The following is a 22,429-nucleotide window of genomic DNA, read 5'->3' as shown; positions in this document are numbered from 1 at the left end:
CTTTCGTGGTGATGGAATAGAAGGCCCATAATTCGAATTATGTTCCTTTGTATAGGAATAAAGCCGTTCCGAATCTCTAATACCACGGATTCTGCCTCTTATTTTACTGAGCTATTCTTATTAATTTTCCGCATCAAATTAAGTACCGGTAATTAAATTATTTACCACATATATGGCGCCCGAACAGGGACACTTTCTCATCTCACGCGCCGGAGGTGCGTTGCAGGCCCGGTCTCCTGCCACAGCTGGACGGACAACAACGCGTACCCACAGGATTTCCTGTATCTCCCTCCTGCCGAGCGGGGGTAACTGAGGCTGCGATCAACACCCAGACGAGGCGGTGAGAAGTGCGAAGTATCCCGACCAGAGCCTAGCTGAGAGAGCAAGATCCGAGGTATACAGAGGCCCACCAGGTTCCGAAGTTCCGAAGTTTCGAGTCGAGTCCAGTCCGGTCCAAGTCCAGTTCAGTTCAGTTCCGAGGCCTTCCGTTCCGAGCTACCCGGTGAGTACCATTGCCGGGGAGGCGTTCTGACGTGCACATAGGTTGTGCCGGTCAAGACGGGTTTGGGTACACAAATCCGGTCTGCACTGTTTCAGCAGTGTATCTGTACTGTTTAGCAGTATATCTAGTATGTCTAGTATATAATTCAGAATTACCTAGTTAAGTGCTGAGTATTATGCTTAGTGACTAGTTCCCTAAATGGCCATCATTGTTGTTCATTAAATATTAAATGTTAAATGTTTTAAATACGTTCTGCATATTGTGGTGTGAATGACTGTTCATTATTGTGTTTTGTTGTATTATACGTGTTCAAAATTAGGTCTCAGATCAGTTCTCAATATGCCGCTCTTTTCGAAATTAAGACAGATCAAAACTAGAAAAGGGGTACTCGAAGAAGCTGTTCCCATTCCTCCTAGGGACACTCCAGGGTACTTCATGTATCATAAACATGGCCTAGACGCCATATTATTTCTTGATTTATGGGTAGACTACACCAAGGATTTACCAGAAAGTCAGAGGTGGCCCGCAGCTGGGACCTGGGATGCAGATTGCATCATGAAAGTAGAGGAAGAATTATGGAAAAAGAAAGCTAGACAATCACAGAAAGATGCCATTGAATTATGGCGTAAAGAATCATATAGACGTACAGAAAAAAGCACTCAGACAGGAAGAGAAAAGTAAGGAGAATTCAAATAAAGTCCGAGAAAATTTATTAATTGAAGAAGGTACCCGAGCAAAAGCAGAACAAGTAGACAGACAAAGAAATGCCCTTATGAATGGTATGTATCCTCTTCTGGCCGAAGGGTTACCTAAGGCTACTCCGGAGATACCAAAAGACTTGCCACCTCCATTGTTTCCGATAAAAGCACATCCCAAAGGGCATCGCAGAACCGCAGAAGATGTTTTCCTTTCCTCTTATTTAGACGACGCAGCTCCCGAGTATGCTAATACTGCACCACATAGACCGCCTGCCGAGGGGGTTCAACGCCAAGACCCTCCGTCTGTACCTCCGCAACAACAAACTCCGACACAAGTTCCGGCAAGCACATCTGTTTCTACAGCTGTACCCACACCTATGGTTGCTATATCACGTTCAACGAATCCTTTCACATCCAGCACCCCAGGCGGTGCTACAGGAGGTACGACAAACATTTTTTCCACGCCACCCAGAGTAAATAAACTTTCCTTTCAAGAATTAGCCCACCAGCGTACGCCCAAACTAGTAACTCCCGACATGCTTAAGGAACTTCTAGTAGATTGTAGATATGACCCTGTGCCCGGCAAAGAGGACGAAATGCTGCTGGCATCATTACGTATCCGACGAGCTGCAATATATTTAGGGAGGCTACCAGGAATGACTACACATTTAGAAAATATATATCACTTTGTCCAGTCAGGGCGAGATTCTGAAAGTATTAATAGAGCCATGGAGTACCAGAAAGTGGAGATACAGGGGGAACTGTTACGTTTCCTCATAAATTGTGTGATCAGAAATCAAGACAGACCAGGGGTAAATCCGGAAGAAATGCGAGTTCTTACCACATGGAGTCGGAATATATCAGAGGGGAGACATGATAGATTATTAAGCATAGTAGCTATGTGCCGAAAGATCCGCATAGAAGTAGAACGAATACACGAAGAAAGATTGGCGGTAGACCAGCTTGAACAAAACGAGGAGGAGGAAGAATTAGAACTGCCCACAGGACAGTTAGAAACGATGGCCTATGTAGGTAGAGGAAGATCTTGTAATAATACTAGATGCTTTACTGATCCGATACGTCCGATACGTCCAGATAATAACAGAAATTTCCAAAACCCTATAATAAATATAAGGTCCCCCGAACATTCGTTCCAAGCCGCTGACAAATTACTTCGAGAACGAAGGGGTTATCATATACTAGATTCTATGGACGAACAAGAATTAGCCAGGTCAGCCGTTCACTGGGTTGACAGTCCCGGAAAATATAGTGATGATACACTAGCGCACACGTTTTTGAACCTCACCCCAGATGAACAGCGTTTAGCTGGTATCTACATGATTCAACAACTCCTTATATTATATAAAAGCCAACACTCCGATCCTAGTCCCTTACCTGATATATTGACTGAATTACTCACGAATAAATGGAGAGGTTCAGGTACTGAGTTAATTAGAGAAATACTAAAATCCAGAAAGCAGTACATTCTTTATGTATGCCCCGAACATGTCTCACTGCCCATCAAGGAAAGAACGACGTATTATATGGATAGACAGAATCCCTTACGCGAAGTCCACCCGATAAAAGGTGATGACAATCAGTTTAAACGTGTGTTTGTATACACACCCATATCTAAAATGGAACTATTAGAAATGAAGAAAGTGGTACCCAGTCATGACAAAGACCCAGCGGGTTTCCACCGTGAAATTAAAGACATGTTGCTCATGGGAGAGTATACCTATCCCGACATTATGAAAATATTAAAGGTATTAATGCCTGCGGGCATTTACGAAAAACTCAAAGAAAAGGATTGGGAGGTGGGAGACCAAAAGATAGATTGGACAGCATTAGAAAACGAAGAAACAGCTCGAGGTCCAGGTTTAGGGCTTGGGGAAAAGACCAAAATACTACCAGGTTTATTAGTACAGGTACTGCCACGTTTATTAACTACGAAAAAGGAAGACTGGGGTGCAATATCAGCCTGTAAACAAAAGCAAGATGAAGACACTAGTGATTTTTATGCCCGATTCGAAAAATGTTTTGGTATAAATAGTGGAATAAAAGCAAGCAGCGAGTCGTATCCACATCTGTTTGTGACAAAATTAGTTGAAAATGCCTTGCCCCAAGTTAAGAATAGAGTATTGAAATTCGAGAGTACCTGGCAAGGTAACACTCCGTCACAAATGTTACAAATGCTACAGTACCATCATAATAGAATTAGAGAGGAACAAGAACATGAACAAAGACGCATGAAAGACACGAAAATGAAAATGCTAGTTTCCCAGACAGTTCCAGCTGACGGTCATAAAAAGGGTATGACACAGTCCAGTGATTCAGCAGGGTCTGTAAAAGGGACGTGCAACTATTGTAAACAGCCAGGTCATTATATACACGATTGTCCAGTCTTAAAACATAATATCGCCATAGGTATTACAAAAGAAAGACCACGGCCACTTAGACAGGATCAGAACCAACAAGGAGCCCCGCAGCATGCACAGTCCATGCCAGCTCCGCAACAGTCTATGCCAGCTCCACCACCGCAGCCTATTGCTGCCACACCAACAACAACACGACAGATGTACCAGACCGCACAGTATGACTATCCTGATTATCAACGATACTCATGAAACAGCCTAGAGAGGGAAGTCGGCTTACCCCTTATCGAGGTTCCTGTAGATCAAGAAGGACCTTATGTACATAGTGAACTATTAGGCCAAGATAGAAAATTTTTACTTGATACAGGGGCAAGCCGAACAACAATAAAACGTAGTGAAGTTCCAGGGGCACCCCTCTCAGGCTCACAGAATATTTCCCTTGGTTTTTCAGGAAAACCTATCATTAACGAAGTATCACAGCCTCTTCCACTTACGATTGGTCCCTTGACACGAACTACAGATTTATTGCTTACTAAATCATGTCCAGAAAACCTGTTAGGTATAAAAACATTGAAAGCTCTAGGAGCTATAATATGTTGTTCTCCGGAAGGAGTAAGATTGTTTTTACGTGATTTCAAAGGGCACTATGTGTCCCGAGACATGGATCACCGACTACAGACTTTACCCACACATTTATGGGCACAAGGCCCTACAGATGTTGGTTGCATGAACATTACACCATATCGAGTCACACTAAAGACAGGAGTGGTACTACCACGAATGCGACAATACAAGTTACCCCCAGATGCTGTAGTGGCTTTACTGCAAATCATTGACGAGCTTATTACCCAAGGAGTGGTTGTGGAAACCGACTCCAATGTATGTAATTCCCCGATAATTCCGATTCTTAAACGAACTGATCCAAAAGCCCCGCCAGTATATCGATTGGTTATTGATCTGCGCGAATTAAATAAATGTATTGTACCACAATACCCCGTAGTTCCAGACATTTCTTCATTACTGACAGCCATTGATTCCGAAGCAACATTCTTTACTGTAATTGATCTCAAGAATGCCTTTTTCAGCGTCCCAATAGATCCGGAAAGCCAATACTTGTTCGGATTTAGTTTAAATGGACGAAGCTTTAAATTCACACGCGCACCTCAAGGATTCGCAGAAAGCCCCAGCATCTATAGCCAAGCACTGAAACGAGAACTTGACAGTATCCACATGCCAGTAAACACTGCCCTGCTTCAATATGTCGATGATCTGCTGATCACCGCTAGAAGCGAAACTGAATGTGAAAAAGCTTCACTGACGGTTTTACAATTTTTGGCCGAAAAGGGGCACAAGGTGTCCCCTTCTAAGCTGCAATTCTGTGTCCAGCGAGTTGTTTACCTTGGGCACTCGCTGTCCAAGGAGGGAAGGCAGCTTACGTCAGATCGCATCCAGTTAATTGCTAACATGCCAATACCCAAGACACAAAAGGAGGTACGGGCTTTTATAGGCCTCACTTCATATTGTAGGCAGTGGATCCCTCAGTATGCATTTCTAGCAAAACCACTCATTCAGTTGACAACACAGGAGGCGGCCACATCGACTGTCCTCCCTTGGACTCAGGAACATACACAAGCTTTTGAAAACTTAAAGAAAGCTTTATGCCAAGCACCTGTCCTAGCAACACCATGTTACAGTAAACAGTTTACACTCTTTGTGACAGAACGCGAAGGTACTGCTTTGTCAGTACTCACTCAGGAACAAGCAGGATCACACAAACCATGTGCTTATTTCTCTAGTACATTAGATCCAGTAGCTCAGGCTCTGCCTGCGTGCCTGAAATCAGTGGCAGCGACAGCTTTAGCAATCAGACAAAGCGATGCCATAGTGTTAGGACATCCATTGAATGTACAAGTACCACACGCAGTAGAGGTTCTTGTGAACCGAACGCAAACACAACACTTGACTATAGCTAGACTTACCGGTTACGAATTGACATTGTTTCAGCCACACATAGAAATCAGACGTTGTAATACATTGAATCCTGCCACACTTCTGCCAGTAAACGGAACAGACCCACTAGCACATGATTGTATTGAAGTTATTACTATCACGACGAAACCCAGACAAGACTTGACAGACGTACCATTGTCAGATCCAGACCTGACGTTGTATGTAGATGGTTCATGTATGAGAACAAGTACAGGAGAGCTAGTGGCCGCGTATGCAGTCACAACAGACACTGAAGTCATTGAAACATATTGCATAAATACCTTGTCAGCTCAAGCAGCAGAGCTCATCGCTCTGAAACAAGCCTGTATTCAAGCCACAAATAAAAAAGTCAACATATACACAGATTCACGTTATGCATTCGGAGTCGTCCATGACTTCGGCGTACTGTGGCGAGAGAGAGGTTATTTAACTTCTCACGGTGCCCACATTCAGCACGGACCCCTCATTCATGCCTTATTAGATGCAATACATCTACCCACTGCAATATCAATTATGAAATGTAAAGCTCATACGAAAGTTACTGATATCATCTCCCAAGGCAATAACCTAGCTGACAGAACAGCTAAACAGACTGCTCAGAATCAAACTCACACATCTGACATGACAAAGACAATAGTTCTGACACCAACACATTGCATGACGGTTAAGGATCCCGCTCTTGACGTAATTGACATACAGACACATGCTACACCAGATGAAATAAAGAAATGGACTGAATTAGGAGGGATCCAAACGAATCAAGGATGGATGACGAAGGAAAAATCTGTATGGTTCCTTCCTGACTCTATGGTTCAAGTTATCATTAATACAATACATAGTCCAGCGCACCTAGGAGAAAAAGCTATGCTAGACAGCATTCAACACATTTGGTTCAACAAACATTTACGAGCAGCAGCTAAACAAAAAGTTCGTACCTGTATGATCTGTTGTCAGTTTAACCCAGGTAAAAGCATTCCCGTGGAACAGGGTGGATTTCAGCCTCCTGATCACCCTTTTGAAGTCCTCCAGATGGATTATATCCAGATGGAACGATGTCGAGGATTCAAATATGTTCTCGTAGTTGTCTGTGCTCTTTCCCGTTGGACAGAAGCATACCCGGTTTCAGATTACACTGCCCCGACTACTGCCAAACAGTTAGTTCGAGAATTCTTCCCACGGTACGGTTTACCACGTGTTGTCTACTCAGATAACGGCCAGCCGTTCTCATCCGAACTAATGAAACACGTTTCACTTTTGTTAGGCTATCAATGGAGATTTCACTGTGTCCGACACCCCGAGGCAGCAGGTCTCGTGGAACGACATAATCAAACTCTGAAAATTAGATTGTCCAAAATATGTAGAGAGAAAGGTGTCGATTGGGTAGTAGCCTTACCAGTTGCACTCTTTTACATGAGAATGGTAGCGCACTCTCGAACAGGGCTATCCCCTTATGAGGTGATCTTTGGCAGACCACCAAATATGTGGGGGACGCCTATACCACGCAAAATAACTGATGTTGACTGTAATATGCTGACAGATTACCTGGCTTCCTTGATGCCTGCACTACAATCTTGTCGTTCACAGGTAGCTGCAGCCTTTCCCGACAACACCGAGGTGAAACCCCATGACGTAGTTCCCGGGGACCTGGTGTTAGTGCGGAATTTTGACCGGAAGACTCAGCTGGATCCTAGGTGGAAATCGCCTCAACTTGTACTACTCACCACGAGGACAGCCGTGAAGATCGAAGGTCGCAAAGGATGGTTACATTCAAGTCATATCAAGAAATTTCATGGACTACCGTCTGATGTAAACGTTACACCTCGCGTGTCTTCACCGATTGACTCAAAGCTCCCTTTGGTTGAACAAAACGATAAGGAACTATACAAACTAAAATTACGGTCTAATAAGTCAGACAATTTGATTGTTTAAGTCCTCTCCAAGGTGAATCGGTCGAATTTGTCTCTGACATGTATCCCCTAGACCTGAATAGAGAAAGAAACCGAAAGATGCAGTTGAAAAAGCATGCGTACTGTAAATCACTGTGTAGTCATTGCACAGTGACGTTATTAATCTTGTTTTTCTTAAGTCTTTTAATAATCGCTGCAAGTATATTGTTGCACATATATTATCCTATTTCTAAACATGTTTACAATGTTACTGCTGAACATTCTTTTAGTGAATTACCCCCGCATGAGTTGTCCTATAGATTTGCGCTGCGCAATAACACTTTCATTAGTATGCTACATCATTCCCATCAAACCAGCAATGCCACAAATTGTTGGATATGTGGCCGACTCCCTCCCTATCAGAACTATAAGGGAGTTTTGCCCCTCTTTCCCTATCCGTTCACACACAATGGCTCCTGTGGAGCATGGTTTAGTTTAATTAATTCCTTAGATTCAAATTCAGTAGCTTATCAAGACAACTGGGTATGGGGAAACCTGAACTTAGTTTTGCTTAAAGTCTGCTACCCTAACAAGGAGGGACTTCCCAAAAGAACAGGAACTGATCTAGAAAATGAAGTATATGGATTAGGTAATTTTACACTTAACCTCATGATCCTGAACGTTGAATCTGAAGCTACACCAATATTGCCCGCCATGTCGGTATTCCCAGTAAAAGGGGAACTATGTATAAGAAAGAATGGCTCCATACACATGGGCCATAGTAAATGCACCACTGTGATAAAATTCAGTGATCAAGGCAAGTCTACATTTAGAGCTTCTCGTCATTCCTACTTTATATGTGGCCAGACCGCATATATACGCCTACCTCTAGATTGGGATGGTACCTGTTACATAGCATTCCTTCTACCACCTGTTTTCCTAGCTCCTCCTGATTATCACAGAAATACCCATTTAGTACACAATAGACAGCAGAGAGATCTCCCAATTGTCGATTACACTGAAACGGCATGGGAAAAATACACAGATTTCAATAAAGGTTTCTTTCCTTATATAGGTACAGTCACTAATAGTAAGCTAATACGTAGATTAACCAGAACCCTTGAAGCAGTAGTGAACGAAACTATTTCCGCCTTAGGCAATTTAACAGAAGAGCAGTCTGCTATGCGGATTGTTGTGCTTCAAAATCGTCTTGTCCTTGACGTCATCCTGGCCGATAGGGGCGGAGCTTGTAGGGTCATCGGATCAAGTTGTTGCATTTTCATACCAGAAAATTCACCGTCAGTATATAAAGCCATAACCCGCCTTCATAAGATTGTAAGCCAGATACACCAGAGTCCAGGCACCTGGACTTGGTCCGGTTGGTTCTGGGGCGTGTTGTCAGCCTGGGGATGGAGAATGCTCTCCTTCCTAGGTATTGGCTTTCTCATACTATTCAGTTGCTGCTTATGTCTACAATGTGGGCCAGCGATTTGTGGTCTGTGTGCCACCTCGTGTATCCCACATCCAAGTTTTCGTTCGAGATCCCGGAAGAAGAAAGAAGAACAAATGATGTTATATGAACAGATCGATGGATTGATGAAGATTGATATCTCCTAAGGGCCAGTAGGGGACAAGGAGGGAATGTGGAAATATGGATTTTTATGGTCGGTTATGTCCCCTATCTTGGACCCCAACGGTTTCATGTATAAATCACAAGTACATGTATGTTCCCTCCAGTTCCAGTTATGAAGACGCAAATACATGTGCGTCCACCGTCAACATGTCCTCTTTCAGATCCGCCATGAATGGGCTGGATATTCTATTCCTAAGTATGAAAGGCCACCGGCTTTATATGGTTCATTTATCCCATTTTACAGTCCAGGCGAGTAGGCCCTGATTCTGTCACCAAGCCTTTTCCTGCCTTCTGCCTCTGAAAGCTCCAGTCTGAGCCTGCATCTGTGACCATGAACTTTGTCTTACTCCCTGCGCGGCTAACGGTGCCTGATCCAGTCCGTAGCCTGCCAGAAAACTGTATTTCACCTTCAAGATTATCTCCTCCGCCCCTCATCCGATGCATTCCTGTCTAGTAGTTTAGGTAAACATTCCTCCAGCTACCGCGCAAAGGGCCAGGCCTCGCTGTCCTCATGCAAATAATTCATAGCCCTGTTACCATGGAATATTCCTACCCCCTCGCATCTAGTGTAGACACTTAGACGCTTGTACACGCACTAACAGTCAGTATAGTCAGTATAGAATAAGATTCTATCCTAAGAGACCTCTCTTTTTGGATAACACAGTTCTTTAAACATAGGATATTAAGATATGATTTGGGATTAGGTTGACATAACCCCAGACTTCTGTCTCCACATGTAGAGCTAAATGTCAAGTCCCTCTCTCCCCCTAGTTGCACGTCAAATCACACGTCATGCTGCTGCGCGCACATCTCTGCCAAGTATTTTTGCTGACATTGCGAAATTCTTTCATGGAACCACCCATTTGTGACATCATACCTAATGACGTTCTTTAGTTACGCCTAGTTACACCCATTTTAGTTACGCATGTATGTCTTTATCTCTGTTATCAACTGTTACGCCTCCTGCATCTGTTTCACTGTAAATGCCTCTTCTATAAAAATGATTACCTGTCAATAATGTATGTTCCTTCCTTCCTGAACTTTCGTGGTGATGGAATAGAAGGCCCATAATTCGAATTATGTTCCTTTGTATAGGAATAAAGCCGTTCCGAATCTCTAATACCACGGATTCTGCCTCTTATTTTACTGAGCTATTCTTATTAATTTTCCGCATCAAATTAAGTACCGGTAATTAAATTATTTACCACACAACAGTGCCTAGCCTCCATTTTTAAATGGTTGGTGGATGCGCAGCTTAAGTGCAATGAACAGAAGTCAGAGATCCTGCTATTTGGCAAGTTTCCCTCTGACTTCCGAGAGCAGCTGTGGCTGCCTGACTTTCCACTGCCCCTATTCACGGGTCAGCCTGCAAAAAACCTGGGTGTTTGGTTCGATGAGAGTCTTTCCTTTTCGACGCACATTAAGAAACTGGCCGGCTGCTGCTTCGGCTTTCTTAAGACACTCAGGAACTTTTTCCCACTTCTTCCGCAGGCGGCAAGAGAAACTGTTACGTGCGCTTTTATTCTGTCACGTTTGGATTACACCAATGCCTTTTATGCTGGCGCCCCTGGCTACATGCTCAAAAGGTTACAGGTGGTTCAGAATACGGCAGCCAGATTGTCATTGGGCATTTCGGCGAGCAACAGTGTGGTTCACCAACTGCGCTCTCTTCATTGGCTCCCCGTGGCGGACAGGGTTAAGTTTAAATCTCTGGTTCTGGCCCATCATCCTCCTCATGGATGTGGCCCACTTTATCTTCAGAGGCACTTCTCTTTTTATGTTCCTTCGCGATCTCTTTGATCTATGTCCCATCATTTTGTCCGGGTCCCGCGTTTCAAGTTTCAGAGGCTAGGGGGCAGCTCTTTTGTGGTGAAGGCTAGTGTGGCCTGGAATGCCCTCCCCCTTGCCTTGCGGTCTATCCAGGACCCAGTTGTGTTCAAAATGAAACTTAAGACCCATTTCTTTGCTTGATAGCCTCTTTTAGCACCCCTTTGGCATCGCGCCGGGACACTCACGAGTATCCGAGCATGTTATAAATGGACATAACATAACATAACAGAGGTCCTCCCTTCCTGCCCTGGCTCCGGACTCACTATGGGGGGAGGGGAGTATGCAGCCCATTGTGTTTGCACAGGATACAACCTATTCAGGTGTAAGGGTGAGGCTGTGCCCAGCTGCCTCACTACCATCCTCACACAAAGACCCATCAAATCACACCTAAGATCCCTTTGTTTGTGGCTGTCTAGAGGGAATACACAAGGTTCTGTTGTCACCCAACCCAGCCAATGATCTGAGGGAGGCAGTAGGCATCAAATGGCTAAGAGCAGGAAAATACCTAACTTTCCAAATGAGACATTTTCAAAATAGGAACAATAAATCTGACTTTACAATTGAAGAGAACTTATCATTACCGTTCCATAGTTACTAAACATTAGTCAAGTCAAGTCAAAGGCACTTATATAGCGCAGACATATCACTCCGAAGAGTCTCATGGCGCTTGCAGGTGACTCTGATCAGACGGAAAGGAAGTTACTGATCAAACAGCCATGACTTCAGGTTCTTCCGAAAACAACTGTGGACAGGGATGGAGCGTAGGTATATGGGCATTTTATTCCAGGAGGACGGCGCAAGATACAAGAAGGATCTGCCCCCTTGTCTCGTTGTGTGTATTCTAAAAGGAGTGAGCAGTGACACAGTGCTGGACCTGAGTGTCCTCTGAGGCTTATACCAGTAAAGCTTTTTGGACCAATATTGTGGGCCTTTCCCATACAGATATTTATGCGTGAGACAGAGGACTTTAAAGAGAATTTGCTTTCTCACCGGCAACCAGTGTAAGGCTTTCAGACATCGAGTGGAAGATGTTCTATGTGGAAGATTCAGGATCATTCTGGCCGCAGTATTCTGTAGAATCTGTAGCTTATTTAGTAGGTTTTCATTTATGGACAACAAAAGCGCATTGCCGTAGTCCATTCGATCTGTAATAAGTCCCTGAATCAATGGTTTTCTGGCCTCAATGGGAATCCACTTGAAAAGTTTCCGCAAGGTACGCATTATTCCAAAGCATGTACTAACAATATGGTTTATTTGGGTTTTCATGGACAATTGATTGTCCATGTAAAAAACAAGATTGCGGACCACCTCTTTGCCAAGATCAGATGGCCACCAGTCGGGCGACCAATGTTCAGGCGCTTTCCCAAAGAGCATAATTTCAGATTTAATGCTGTTCAATTGGAGATAGTTACTTTTCATCCACCTATCAATGTGGGACATGCAGTTTTTAAAGCGTGCCTTGGTTTCGATAGGATCAGGACCCAGTGTAATCAGGATTTTAGTGTTGTCTGCATACGATACGACATCAAATCCATAATTTCTGATCACTGGGGCCAGTGGAGTCATATACAAATTAAAGAGTATAGGACTCAGGATGGAACCTTGTGGCACTCCCATCATGACAGATCTTGCGGATGAAATGCTGTCTCCCGTCTGTACAATAGTTTTGCGGTCCGATAGATAGCTTTTGAACCATTTCAGGGCATTGCCTCTGACACCAATCTCCCAGAGCCGTTGTTCTAAAATACTATGGGAGATGGTGTCAAATGCAGCCGACAGGTCGAGGAGGACGAGAATAACTGATTGATGTTTATCCAGCGCCCGTCCGATGTTATCTGTAACCTCGACTATTGCTGTCTCAGTACTATGCGCTGCCCTGAAACCGGACTGTGAGGGGTCCAGAAGATTGTGGCTCTCCAGATGGGCAACAAACTGTTGATTGATAAGGGAATCCTGTATTTTCCCTAAATAGGGAAGGAAAGAAATTGGACGGTAATTTGAGAGGAGTTTAGGGTCGGCCGTGGGTTTTTTCAAGATTGGTTTCACACGGGCAATCTTCCAACTCGAGGGAAAGACTGCCTCAGAAAGTGATTTATTGAAGAGGTCCGTTATTTTATCCACCAATGCAAGAGCAATAATTAAAAATAATTTAGAGGAAACAGGATCAATGGGAGAGCCAGATTTCATCTTTTGCATGGCACTAGAAACTTGTTCAGTGTCGCATTTGGCAAATTCGTCTAAAAGGTGGGGAGGGGCAGTGGGGTGCCAGGCTCGTCAACTAGATGAAAACAATTGCTTTGAGGTAACAGAGTTCGATGAATAGCTAAAATCTTGTCTTCGAAGAAATTAGAAAGGGAATCAGCCCAGTATTGAGAATCGAGTGTTGACGGCTGGTTTCTAGGGGTTGTGAATTCCTTCAGGATTAGGTAGAGTTCCTTGGTGGAATTTTCGGCCTTATTTATCCAATCCGTTAGAAACAATTTCTTTGCCACTTTAATTTCAGTCAGATAGCTATGGTGTATATTTTTATAATTTACGCGGTCGACCGAGTGTTTACTTTTGTGCCATTCACGTTCCGCTGTACGACATGCGGACCTTATGGTTCTTAATTGGTCTGTGAACCACGGGGCGGTTCTAATCTTGGTCTTACCTGTGTAGAGGGAGCAATTCTATCCAATGTGGTTAGGATTGCCTCCTCTAAAATATGTAGTGTTTGATTTACACCTGTATCAGGACTAATTGGGTCAAGGCAGAAATGCTCTAAAAAAAGAGGCAAGGTGACTTTACCCCAAAGTCTGCATGAAGAAGAGTCTATTTTCAGGTTTTTTTTTTATTAAAGTGATTGGAATCGAGAATTTTAGAAGATAGTGATCAGTCCACAATAATGGAACTGGGGATGTTACAGTAATTTCAGACCGGTTGGTAAAAAGATTAAGGGTGTGGCCAGCAGTGTGCGTAGGTTCTTGTACCAATTGGGTGAGGCCTAAAATGTTCATATTGGAGATCAACTTCTCAGTATCAGAATTAGATGATACATCTACATGATAATTAAAATCTCCGATTAGGAGAAAGATCTGATACCAATACATGAGGAGCTAAAAGCTCTAATGGTTTATCTGAAAAATCCCCCTTGGGTCCAGGGGGGCGATACATTAGTGCCCCCCTCCAGGAACCATTATGGCTCTTTATCTTAAAAATGCAAATTTCTTGATGGCTTTGACCATGAGTTTCTAAAAGGGTAATATCCAGATCATTTGCGAAGGCTATTAACAAACCGTCTCCTTTGGTCTGTGTCCTATCTAATCGAATCATCTTGTATTGAGGGGGGAAAGCAGTGTGTATGTCCGGAAGAGTATGTTCGTGTAACCAGGTCTCTGTAATGAAACAGATATCTTGGGCCTCTTGGTATAACAGACTCCATATCTCAACAGAATGTTTGGGGATGGAGCGGGCATTAAGGTAGATGGCACTAAGTTGCCGAGAAGCCGTACCGTTTACATATTACATATATACCTTCTCTCTATTAGGAATTACAGCTTATTAAATGCATTAAAGTGTCAATCAATCAATCAGTAGATTTGTAGAGCACTATTTGTCACTCTTGAGGGTATCCAGGTGCTGGCAGGGTCTAGTTGAATCACTAATGTTATCCTAGGAGAAGGGTAGGCCTCACTGTAATGAAAAACCCGTTTTGGAGTTTTTCACTACCAGGACATGTAAAACTTTAATGCACATGTCCTACCTTTTAGTTATATAGCATCCTGGCAAAAGTATTACATAGGCCCTACATTTGGAGTGACTTTTATGTTATAAAAGGGGAGTTTAAGGCTTGCAAATGGGTATTAAAAGCCGAGTCAACATGGCAGTGTAAATTGCACCCACAGGCTCTGTAGAGGCAGACCAAACACATTTTTAAAGGGTTAGTTAAGTGGCTGGCACAATGTGTGCCTCAGACTAACTAGCATCATTTAATTTACAGGCCCTGTGCACATATAGGGGCCTGTGTTCAGTCTGAATCCGGAAGTGAGTCCGTAACAGTTATGGATTCAACTTCTTCAGTGCCCAGACCACAGCAAAGGCTTCCCTTTCAATAGCACTCCACCTCTGTTCCCTGGAAAGTAACTTCCCAGAGATGAATTTTACAGGATGGTCTAGGCCCTCCTCAATTAACTGTGAAAGAACTGCCCCTATTCCATGCTTTGAGGCATCTGTTTGTACAATGACCTCACTTGAAACATTAGAGGCCTTGAGCACAGGGGTTGTGCTTATGGCTTGCCTTAGGAAGTCCAAGCATTCCTGCAAGCCTATGTTTCTTGACTGCTTTTTCGGTCAGCTCAATCAAGGGGGCAACAATGGTACCATATACCTTGACAAACCTGCATTAGCCTGTGGGGCTGCACCTTACCCCTGCCCACCAGACATCCCAAGTACACCACAGACCTTTGCCCTATCTGCCACTTTCTGGCCTTGATAGTCAGGCCTGCCTTCTGCAGGACCTGAAGCATTTACTGCAGGTGAAAAAGGTGGTCCTTCCAGCTGTTCCTTAAGACAGCTATGCCACCCAAGTAGGTAACACTGAAGGCCTCCATACCAGCAAAAACCTGGTTCAACAGCCTCTGGAAAGTTGTGTGGCATTCTTTAATCTGAAAGGCATCACTTCAGATTGGAAGGGTTTATCTGAATTGGAGAAGGCAGACCTCTCCTTGGCTCCTTCAGTTAGAACAATCTGCCAGTACCCTGAAGCAATATCGAAGGTATTCAGGAACTGAGCAGCCCCTAATCTGTCTATCAGCTCATCATCCCTGGTGATGGGATGAGCATCAGTATTTGTGACTGAGTTGAGCCCCCTGTAATCCACACAGAACCGTGGTTTCCTTGTGGGGCAGCTTTTGGTATCAGCACCATTGTGCTTCACCAGGGGCCACTGAAGGGGCTACTGTTGCTTGTGCTATGGCCGCAATAAAAGCTCCCATGGAGAAATGGGAGTATGAGACTGCACCAAGTGCGGTTACATTGTAATACCGGTTTTGGGACCGCCGACCAGAGGTCAGTTGGTCCCGAGAACGCAACCGTTGCCTGACATCGTAATAAGGCCCTAAATCTTTAAAAAACAAACCATTCTAATTAAATTAAAAAAGAAAACTGCTTTAAAAAATTTACATTTAGAAACAATTCTTTTACACATTAAAACATAATTAATTAAAAATATTGCAATTTTAAATTTACAAAAAGATAACAATATAAATGTTTGCAATTTAAAATAAATTATTAAATATAACATTTAATACATATACTAGTATAACTACAATTTATACAAAACTACGCAACTTATTATAGTAAATATGTAGAACATGTACTACTTCCACTTTACACAAATAAAAAAAAAAAAACTTAGAAATCTCCTTCCAGTAAATACAACAATGAGGGGCCGATTCCGATTTCGGTCGGAGGGGCTCCGACCGACGGTCGGAGCACTTCCGACCGAATCGGATCGTGTCGGCCGGATTCCATTCCGACCGAGCCATTCTGATGGGCTCGGTCGGAAAGGAATCCGACACGGATTTCCGGATTGCGGACGACAGGCTCGGAGAGCCCGTCCGCCATCCGGAAATCCCTCATTACTCCCCCGGCCGCCTCTTTGCGACCGAGGGAGTACGATGGCAGTCGGAACCAGTCTTTGGGGGCCCCCACTAGGGCCCCCATGGGTGAGAGGCTGCTGTATGGCGGCCTAGGGGCACCTATGGTGCCCCTCTGTGGATCCCTGCACCCGGTGGCAGGCACCTTGGGGTGCCGCCCACAGGGTGCAGGGATGAACTGCACCCCTGCTTTCCACGATGCAAGCATGCATTCCGCTCGGAATGCATGCTTGCATTGTGTCGTATACGAGTACGACTAAACCCTGTTCGGTCGCATCGTACTAGCAGGGCCGTAACTGAAGACAGCAGAAGCGGCACCTTAAAGTGTTGGATTGTGGATAGGCAGTATTTACTATACCCATTCCAACCAGTCCAACAATAAACAAAGTTTTGGAGTACAGAGAGAAAAAGTACTATTCCCACTCCAGTCAGTACAGCAGTAGTGAAAGTGTTGGATGGTGGAGGGGTAACATTTACTATTCCCACTCCAATCAGTGCAACAGTAGGGAAAGTGTTCGATTACAGAGGGGAACAATATACTATTCCCACTCCACTCAATACAACATTAGGGAAAGTGATGGATAGTGGAGGGGTAACATGTACTATTCCTACTCCAGCCAGTACAACAGTAGGAAAAATGTTGGACTGCGGAGAAGTAAAATTTACTATTCCCACTCCAATCAGTGGAACATTGAAAAGAAACAAAATATCTTAACAAAATAAAATTATTTACAAAAAAAAGTGAATAATGAAAAATATAAATATGTTGTGAAACAATACAAATATATTTAATATTAAAACTTTTAAATAAATAAAAACATATTACAATGTTAAATACATATCACAAGTACCTAAAATATTTTTATAAATAAAATACAGAAATAGTTTTCGTATAAATATTCATTTTTGTTGTTATTATTTATTAACCCCCAAAAATATTACATTATTATAAATTGGTAACGTCCCACGAAATAACCTCACAAGACTCACAACGTGCACATAAAATGTATTTAAAAAAAAAAGTATTGACACTATTAATATAAAAATGTATCAACAAACTAATTATAATTAATTAAATATTAAATCATTACAGTTAATGCACTTCTCGCAACATATCCCCAAAACACACAACACACACATACAATTTTACAGACAAATATTTAACATAATTCATTATCAAATTATTAATTAATATCAATAAAAAATATGTATTCATTAGTTAAAATTAATTTTCTCCTCACCCTTCAGCTCTATAAACCCCACAACCCCACCTAAAAAAATGAAACTAAACAATTAACATAAATACCAATTATTTTATTAATATTAATTAACAACTTATTATCAATTAATTCAAAATAAAGGACTTCCCACCCTTTACTCCTATAATCCCCACAACACCCACCTAAAAAAATAAATTAGACAATTTACATAATTATCGATCAATTAATTACTATTAATTGAAAAGGAATTATAAACTAATCAAAAATGAATCACTTTGCACCTTTACCAAAACAAACCCCTACCAATACCTAAAAAAAACAATGAACATAATTAAATATTAATTAATGAATGTAAATTAACTAATTATAAATTAATTAAAGTTCAATTACTTTGCACCCTTTACCCCTATAATCCCACAACCTGCACTTAAAAATATTACACAATCAACTTAATTATCAATTTATTCATGTTAATTAACTTAATATTAATTAATTTATAATAAATCACATCCCACTCTTTACCACTAGAACCCCACAGCCCTCACCTAAACAAAAATACACAAATAACATAATTAATTATTAATTGATTAATGTTAATTAAGTAATGATTAATTAATAAAAAATTAATGATTTCCCACCCTTTACCCCTATAAACCCCACAACCCGCACTTAAATATTACATGCGAAAATTAATAGCACAATTAACATGAATATATACCCAGTGAATGAATAATATAAATAAAATAAATTCATTAATTTATTATATTTCAATTAATTCCCACCCTCTACTCCTATAAACCCACAAGCCGCTACAGAACTAAAATGTACAAAATGTCATTAAATAAAATGTATTAACTGCTAAAAAATTAACAAATATATAAAATTTCATAAACAATAATTATGCAATAAATTAACATCACATGCATTTAAAGACTATGCTAAAATACATAATAATTAAAAATATATTTTAAACAACAAAGGGGCCGATTCCGATCCTGGAAAAACCGGGTACGAACCGTCGGTCGGAGCGCTTTCTCCGTCCGACTCGTACCCGGTAAAAACACCATACAAACTTGCAAGTACAATTCGTACTGAAACACCATTTCCGTACGAGTCGGAAAAAACACAGACCGACAGCAAAATACATACGATTGTGATCCGGGACACCCCGGACGTGACATCCGGACGGAGTTAGGCATGTTTTTACGTCCCAGCAAGAACGATTCGTACCGACAGCAGTCCGGACGGCAATATTTTTACGGCACCCAAAAAATGCCGGAAAAGCGAAGTACGCCACGATGCGAGCGGAATAGCGCCGTCCCCCTCAGCCACCCGCATGTACGCGCCGTCCCCCCCAGCCCCCCTGTCAGGATTATCAAACCACGAGTCAGCGCTCTAGTGCTCCCTCGCAATCAGGTAGATCCAGGTGAAGCGCCTGTGCTGTGGCGCACTTCACCTGAGTATTGAGAGAGAGTAGGTTGCTGAGGTGCGACGCGAAGCAGACAGGGAAAACTTCGTCGCGCACCACTTTTGCAGCATTCCCTGTTCCGGAGTTTCTGAGGAGGACGTTGGAGGAGAGCGTCGAGTCTGTTCCGTGAGGAACTTGAGTCTACTGAAGAGCGCGGTAAGACTGTTCCGTGAGGAGCAGTTGGAATATGCGCTAGTGATTAATGAAGTAACAAGCCTTAGACATTCGTGCTTGCAGCAGAGTAATCTCTGTGAGGATTTGTGCCAGAACTTTGAGCTAGAGTTAAGCGTCTAGTCACGAGTGAAGATCTATCTAAGACAGAGCGAAGTACAATTGCCAGAACTAATGCTAGTGACACTTACGAGTCATAATTCCTGTTAAAAGTAAGGAGAAAGACATCAGGAGAATACGAGAACCAGATACATACATTTCGAAGGAGACAGTCTGTATAGAATATCGAATAGAATAACTCCTAATAGTATAGAAGGTGAAGCTAAAAAGAAAGATACTCACCAACACAGAATCCCTTGTAACGTCCAGCTGTAATTCCGATAGGTGAGGAGCCTGTAAGTGAAAGAAGTAGAGTTAAGAAAGAGAAAAGCCCAATAAAGAATTAACACTCTAACAACTTCAGTTACAGCACTTGGAAGCAAGAAATAAAATAAAAAATACACAACAGACGAGAGGCAAGGGTCACACTCAGACAGGGTAGGTAATAAGACGATAGAGTATATTGGGAGGAGAGCAGATAGACATAGGACTAATTGTGTTACTTACATTACAGTCTTAAGCTGTCGTGCTAGCAGAAGAAGACAAGAAGGAAGAGTCAGAAGAAAGAAAATAAGAAGCAACAGTGTGGCCGTCTCTTCTCTGTCCCATCCCCTTTCCCCCCCTTGGGTTTGTTTGGCACACGTGCAGTAAGGTGCTGTGCTGGAGAACCTGGGAGGGGCATTGGGAACTTGCGGCGTTCTGCTCCTGTGCATTGAATCGAGTGTGGTCTGACAGAGTGAAGTGCCCACGGTTTGAATAGCACCTGAGCAGAATGGCGGAAGGTTTGGACTTGAAGAAACTAGGAGTAATTTTAGAGGGAATACAAAGGGAGTTAGTAACAGTTCGGGAAGAGAATAGGGAGCTTAAAAAAGAGACTACAGATTTGGCCCAAAAAGTGAGTAGTTTCGCATCTAGTCCTAGTTTAAATTTTCCAGCTCCACAAGAAGGGAATCTTAGTGACACTACAGTTCCCCACCCCAAGATAACAACCCAAGTCATTCATTCTCTGTCCCCGGTAATTCCGTTGGCACCATCAGAGCGTTTTGGTGGAGACCCTCAGAAGGCTCAAGTGTTCCTAACACAGTGCACGTTACACTTCATGTGCCATCCAGCAGTTTTCCCTGATGCGCAGTCTCGAGTGGCATTTATTTTGTCGTATTTAAGCGGAGATGCGGAGTCTTGGTCAATGCCTCTGGTGACCAGAAATGACCCAATATTATACAATTTGGAGGAGTTCAAGAAAGAATTTCTTCGAATGTTCGACCGACGAAGGGTCTCCCAAGCAATCGACAACGAACTATTGGAAATACGACAAGGCAACCGAGATTTGGTGGCCTACTTGGCCCAGTTCAATAAACTGATAGTAGAGACTGAATGGCCGGAGAACAAACGAGCTGCAGTGTTCTATCGTGGCTTAAAGGATGAAGTAAAGGTTGCCCTGGCGCAAGTGCCCAACAGACCCACAGAGATTTCAGCGCTAATAGATTTGGTTTTAGAAATTGACTTCCGTCAAAGTGAAAGGAGAGGAGAGAGAAAAAGAGAATATCGTCCTAGTGTACCAAGATTTGATAGAATCAGAACTGAAGGCAGTAAGGATTTGGATTCTGTCAAAAGAGTAGAGCCAATGCAAATTGGAACAATTCGAGGTCCTCTCTCGAAGGAAGAGAAGGAGAGGCGAAGAGTTAATAAACAATGCCTATATTGTGGAAGTGGGGGATATTTCGTTCGTAATTGTCCCAAGAAACCCAAGCAATCGCCAGCGGAAAACGCCTCGCACCACCAGTAAATGGAGTTGGACTGGTGGTTGCAGAATCAAAGACAACTCCAGAAGCTCATACCCTGGCAAATACCCTGCAATCAGCATCTCCACATCTGGTGCTAATGATGACCTTACGGTTCCGGGAAAAGATGCTAACACAGATCACTGTCATGATTGATTCAGGGGCCACGGGCAACTTTTGTGATCTTAAGTTCGCCAAAAAGATCGGATTGAAGGCTATCAAGAAGGAGAAGAGTGAAGCAGTGCGAGCTGTCGATGGGACGAATCTTTCATCGGGACCCATTGTGAGTCATACGGAGCCAGTAGAGGTAGAATCTGAAGAAGGACATTTAGAAATTCTGGAATTCAATTTAATTGATGCTCCGCAATTTCAATTACTTCTAGGTCTCCCTTGGCTCACCGAGCATAATCCAACCATTGATTGGGAGGCTCGATCTATAGCCTTGGATTCTAAGTATTGCAAGTTGAATTGCCACAGGGGTTGCAAAAGAAATCAGGAGAAATCATCGGCATTTCATTTGAGTGAGAAGGAGACGACCATTTGTGTGATAAGTACAATAAAACTACCAGAAGAATACAATGAATTTCAAGATGTTTTTAATGAGGAGTAGGCTGAAAGACTCCCTCCGCATAGAGACTATGATTGTAAAATAGATCTGGAACCAGGAACCAACCTTCCTTGCAGTAGAATCTATGCCTTGACTGAGCGAGAAGATGAGCATTTGAAGAGGTATATACAAAAATACCTTGAGAACGGATTCATTCGACCGTCCCAATCTCCGGTCTCATCTCCATTATTCTTTATTCCAAAGAAGAACGGAGAATTGAGAACGTGCATAGATTATAGAGCAATCAATCGAATAACCATCAAGAATCGTTATCCTTTACCCCTCATATCGGTGCTATTGGATCAGGTGAAAGGAGCAAGAATCTACACGAAATTAGACTTGAGAGGGGCATACCATCTTGCCAGAATTCGTGAAGGAGACGAATGGAAGACGGCATTCAGGACTAAGCATGGGCTTTATGAATATCAAGTAATGCCTTTTGGATTGTGTAACGCTCCAGCTGCCTTTCAACATTTCATAAATGATGTACTGAAGGAGTTCATAGATCAGCGTGCTATAGTATATATAGATGAT

General features: G+C 42.7%; 1 protein-coding gene across 2 annotated transcripts in view; it reads right to left on the bottom strand.

Annotated features, from left to right (window-relative positions):
- Positions 1-22,429, bottom strand: part of LOC146830921 (uncharacterized) — a 250,207-nt gene that overhangs the window by 213,008 nt on the left and 14,770 nt on the right. For both annotated transcript variants that reach the window (XR_014961498.1, XM_085605109.1), the window contains exon 3: positions 19,751-19,801. Coding sequence is in view for 1 of the 2 variants with exons in the window: in XM_085605109.1 (XP_085461235.1) it covers positions 19,751-19,801 (51 nt within the window). In the remaining variant the exon portion in view is untranslated. The remainder of the gene's footprint in view (positions 1-19,750; positions 19,802-22,429) is intronic.

The sequence above is a fragment of the Triturus cristatus genome, chromosome 5_1 (genome assembly GCF_964204655.1).
Source record: "Triturus cristatus chromosome 5_1, aTriCri1.1, whole genome shotgun sequence".
Lineage (NCBI taxonomy): Eukaryota > Metazoa > Chordata > Amphibia > Caudata > Salamandridae > Triturus > Triturus cristatus.
Note: the sequence above shows the minus strand (reverse complement) of the source record. Positions and strands in the feature narration are given on the sequence as shown.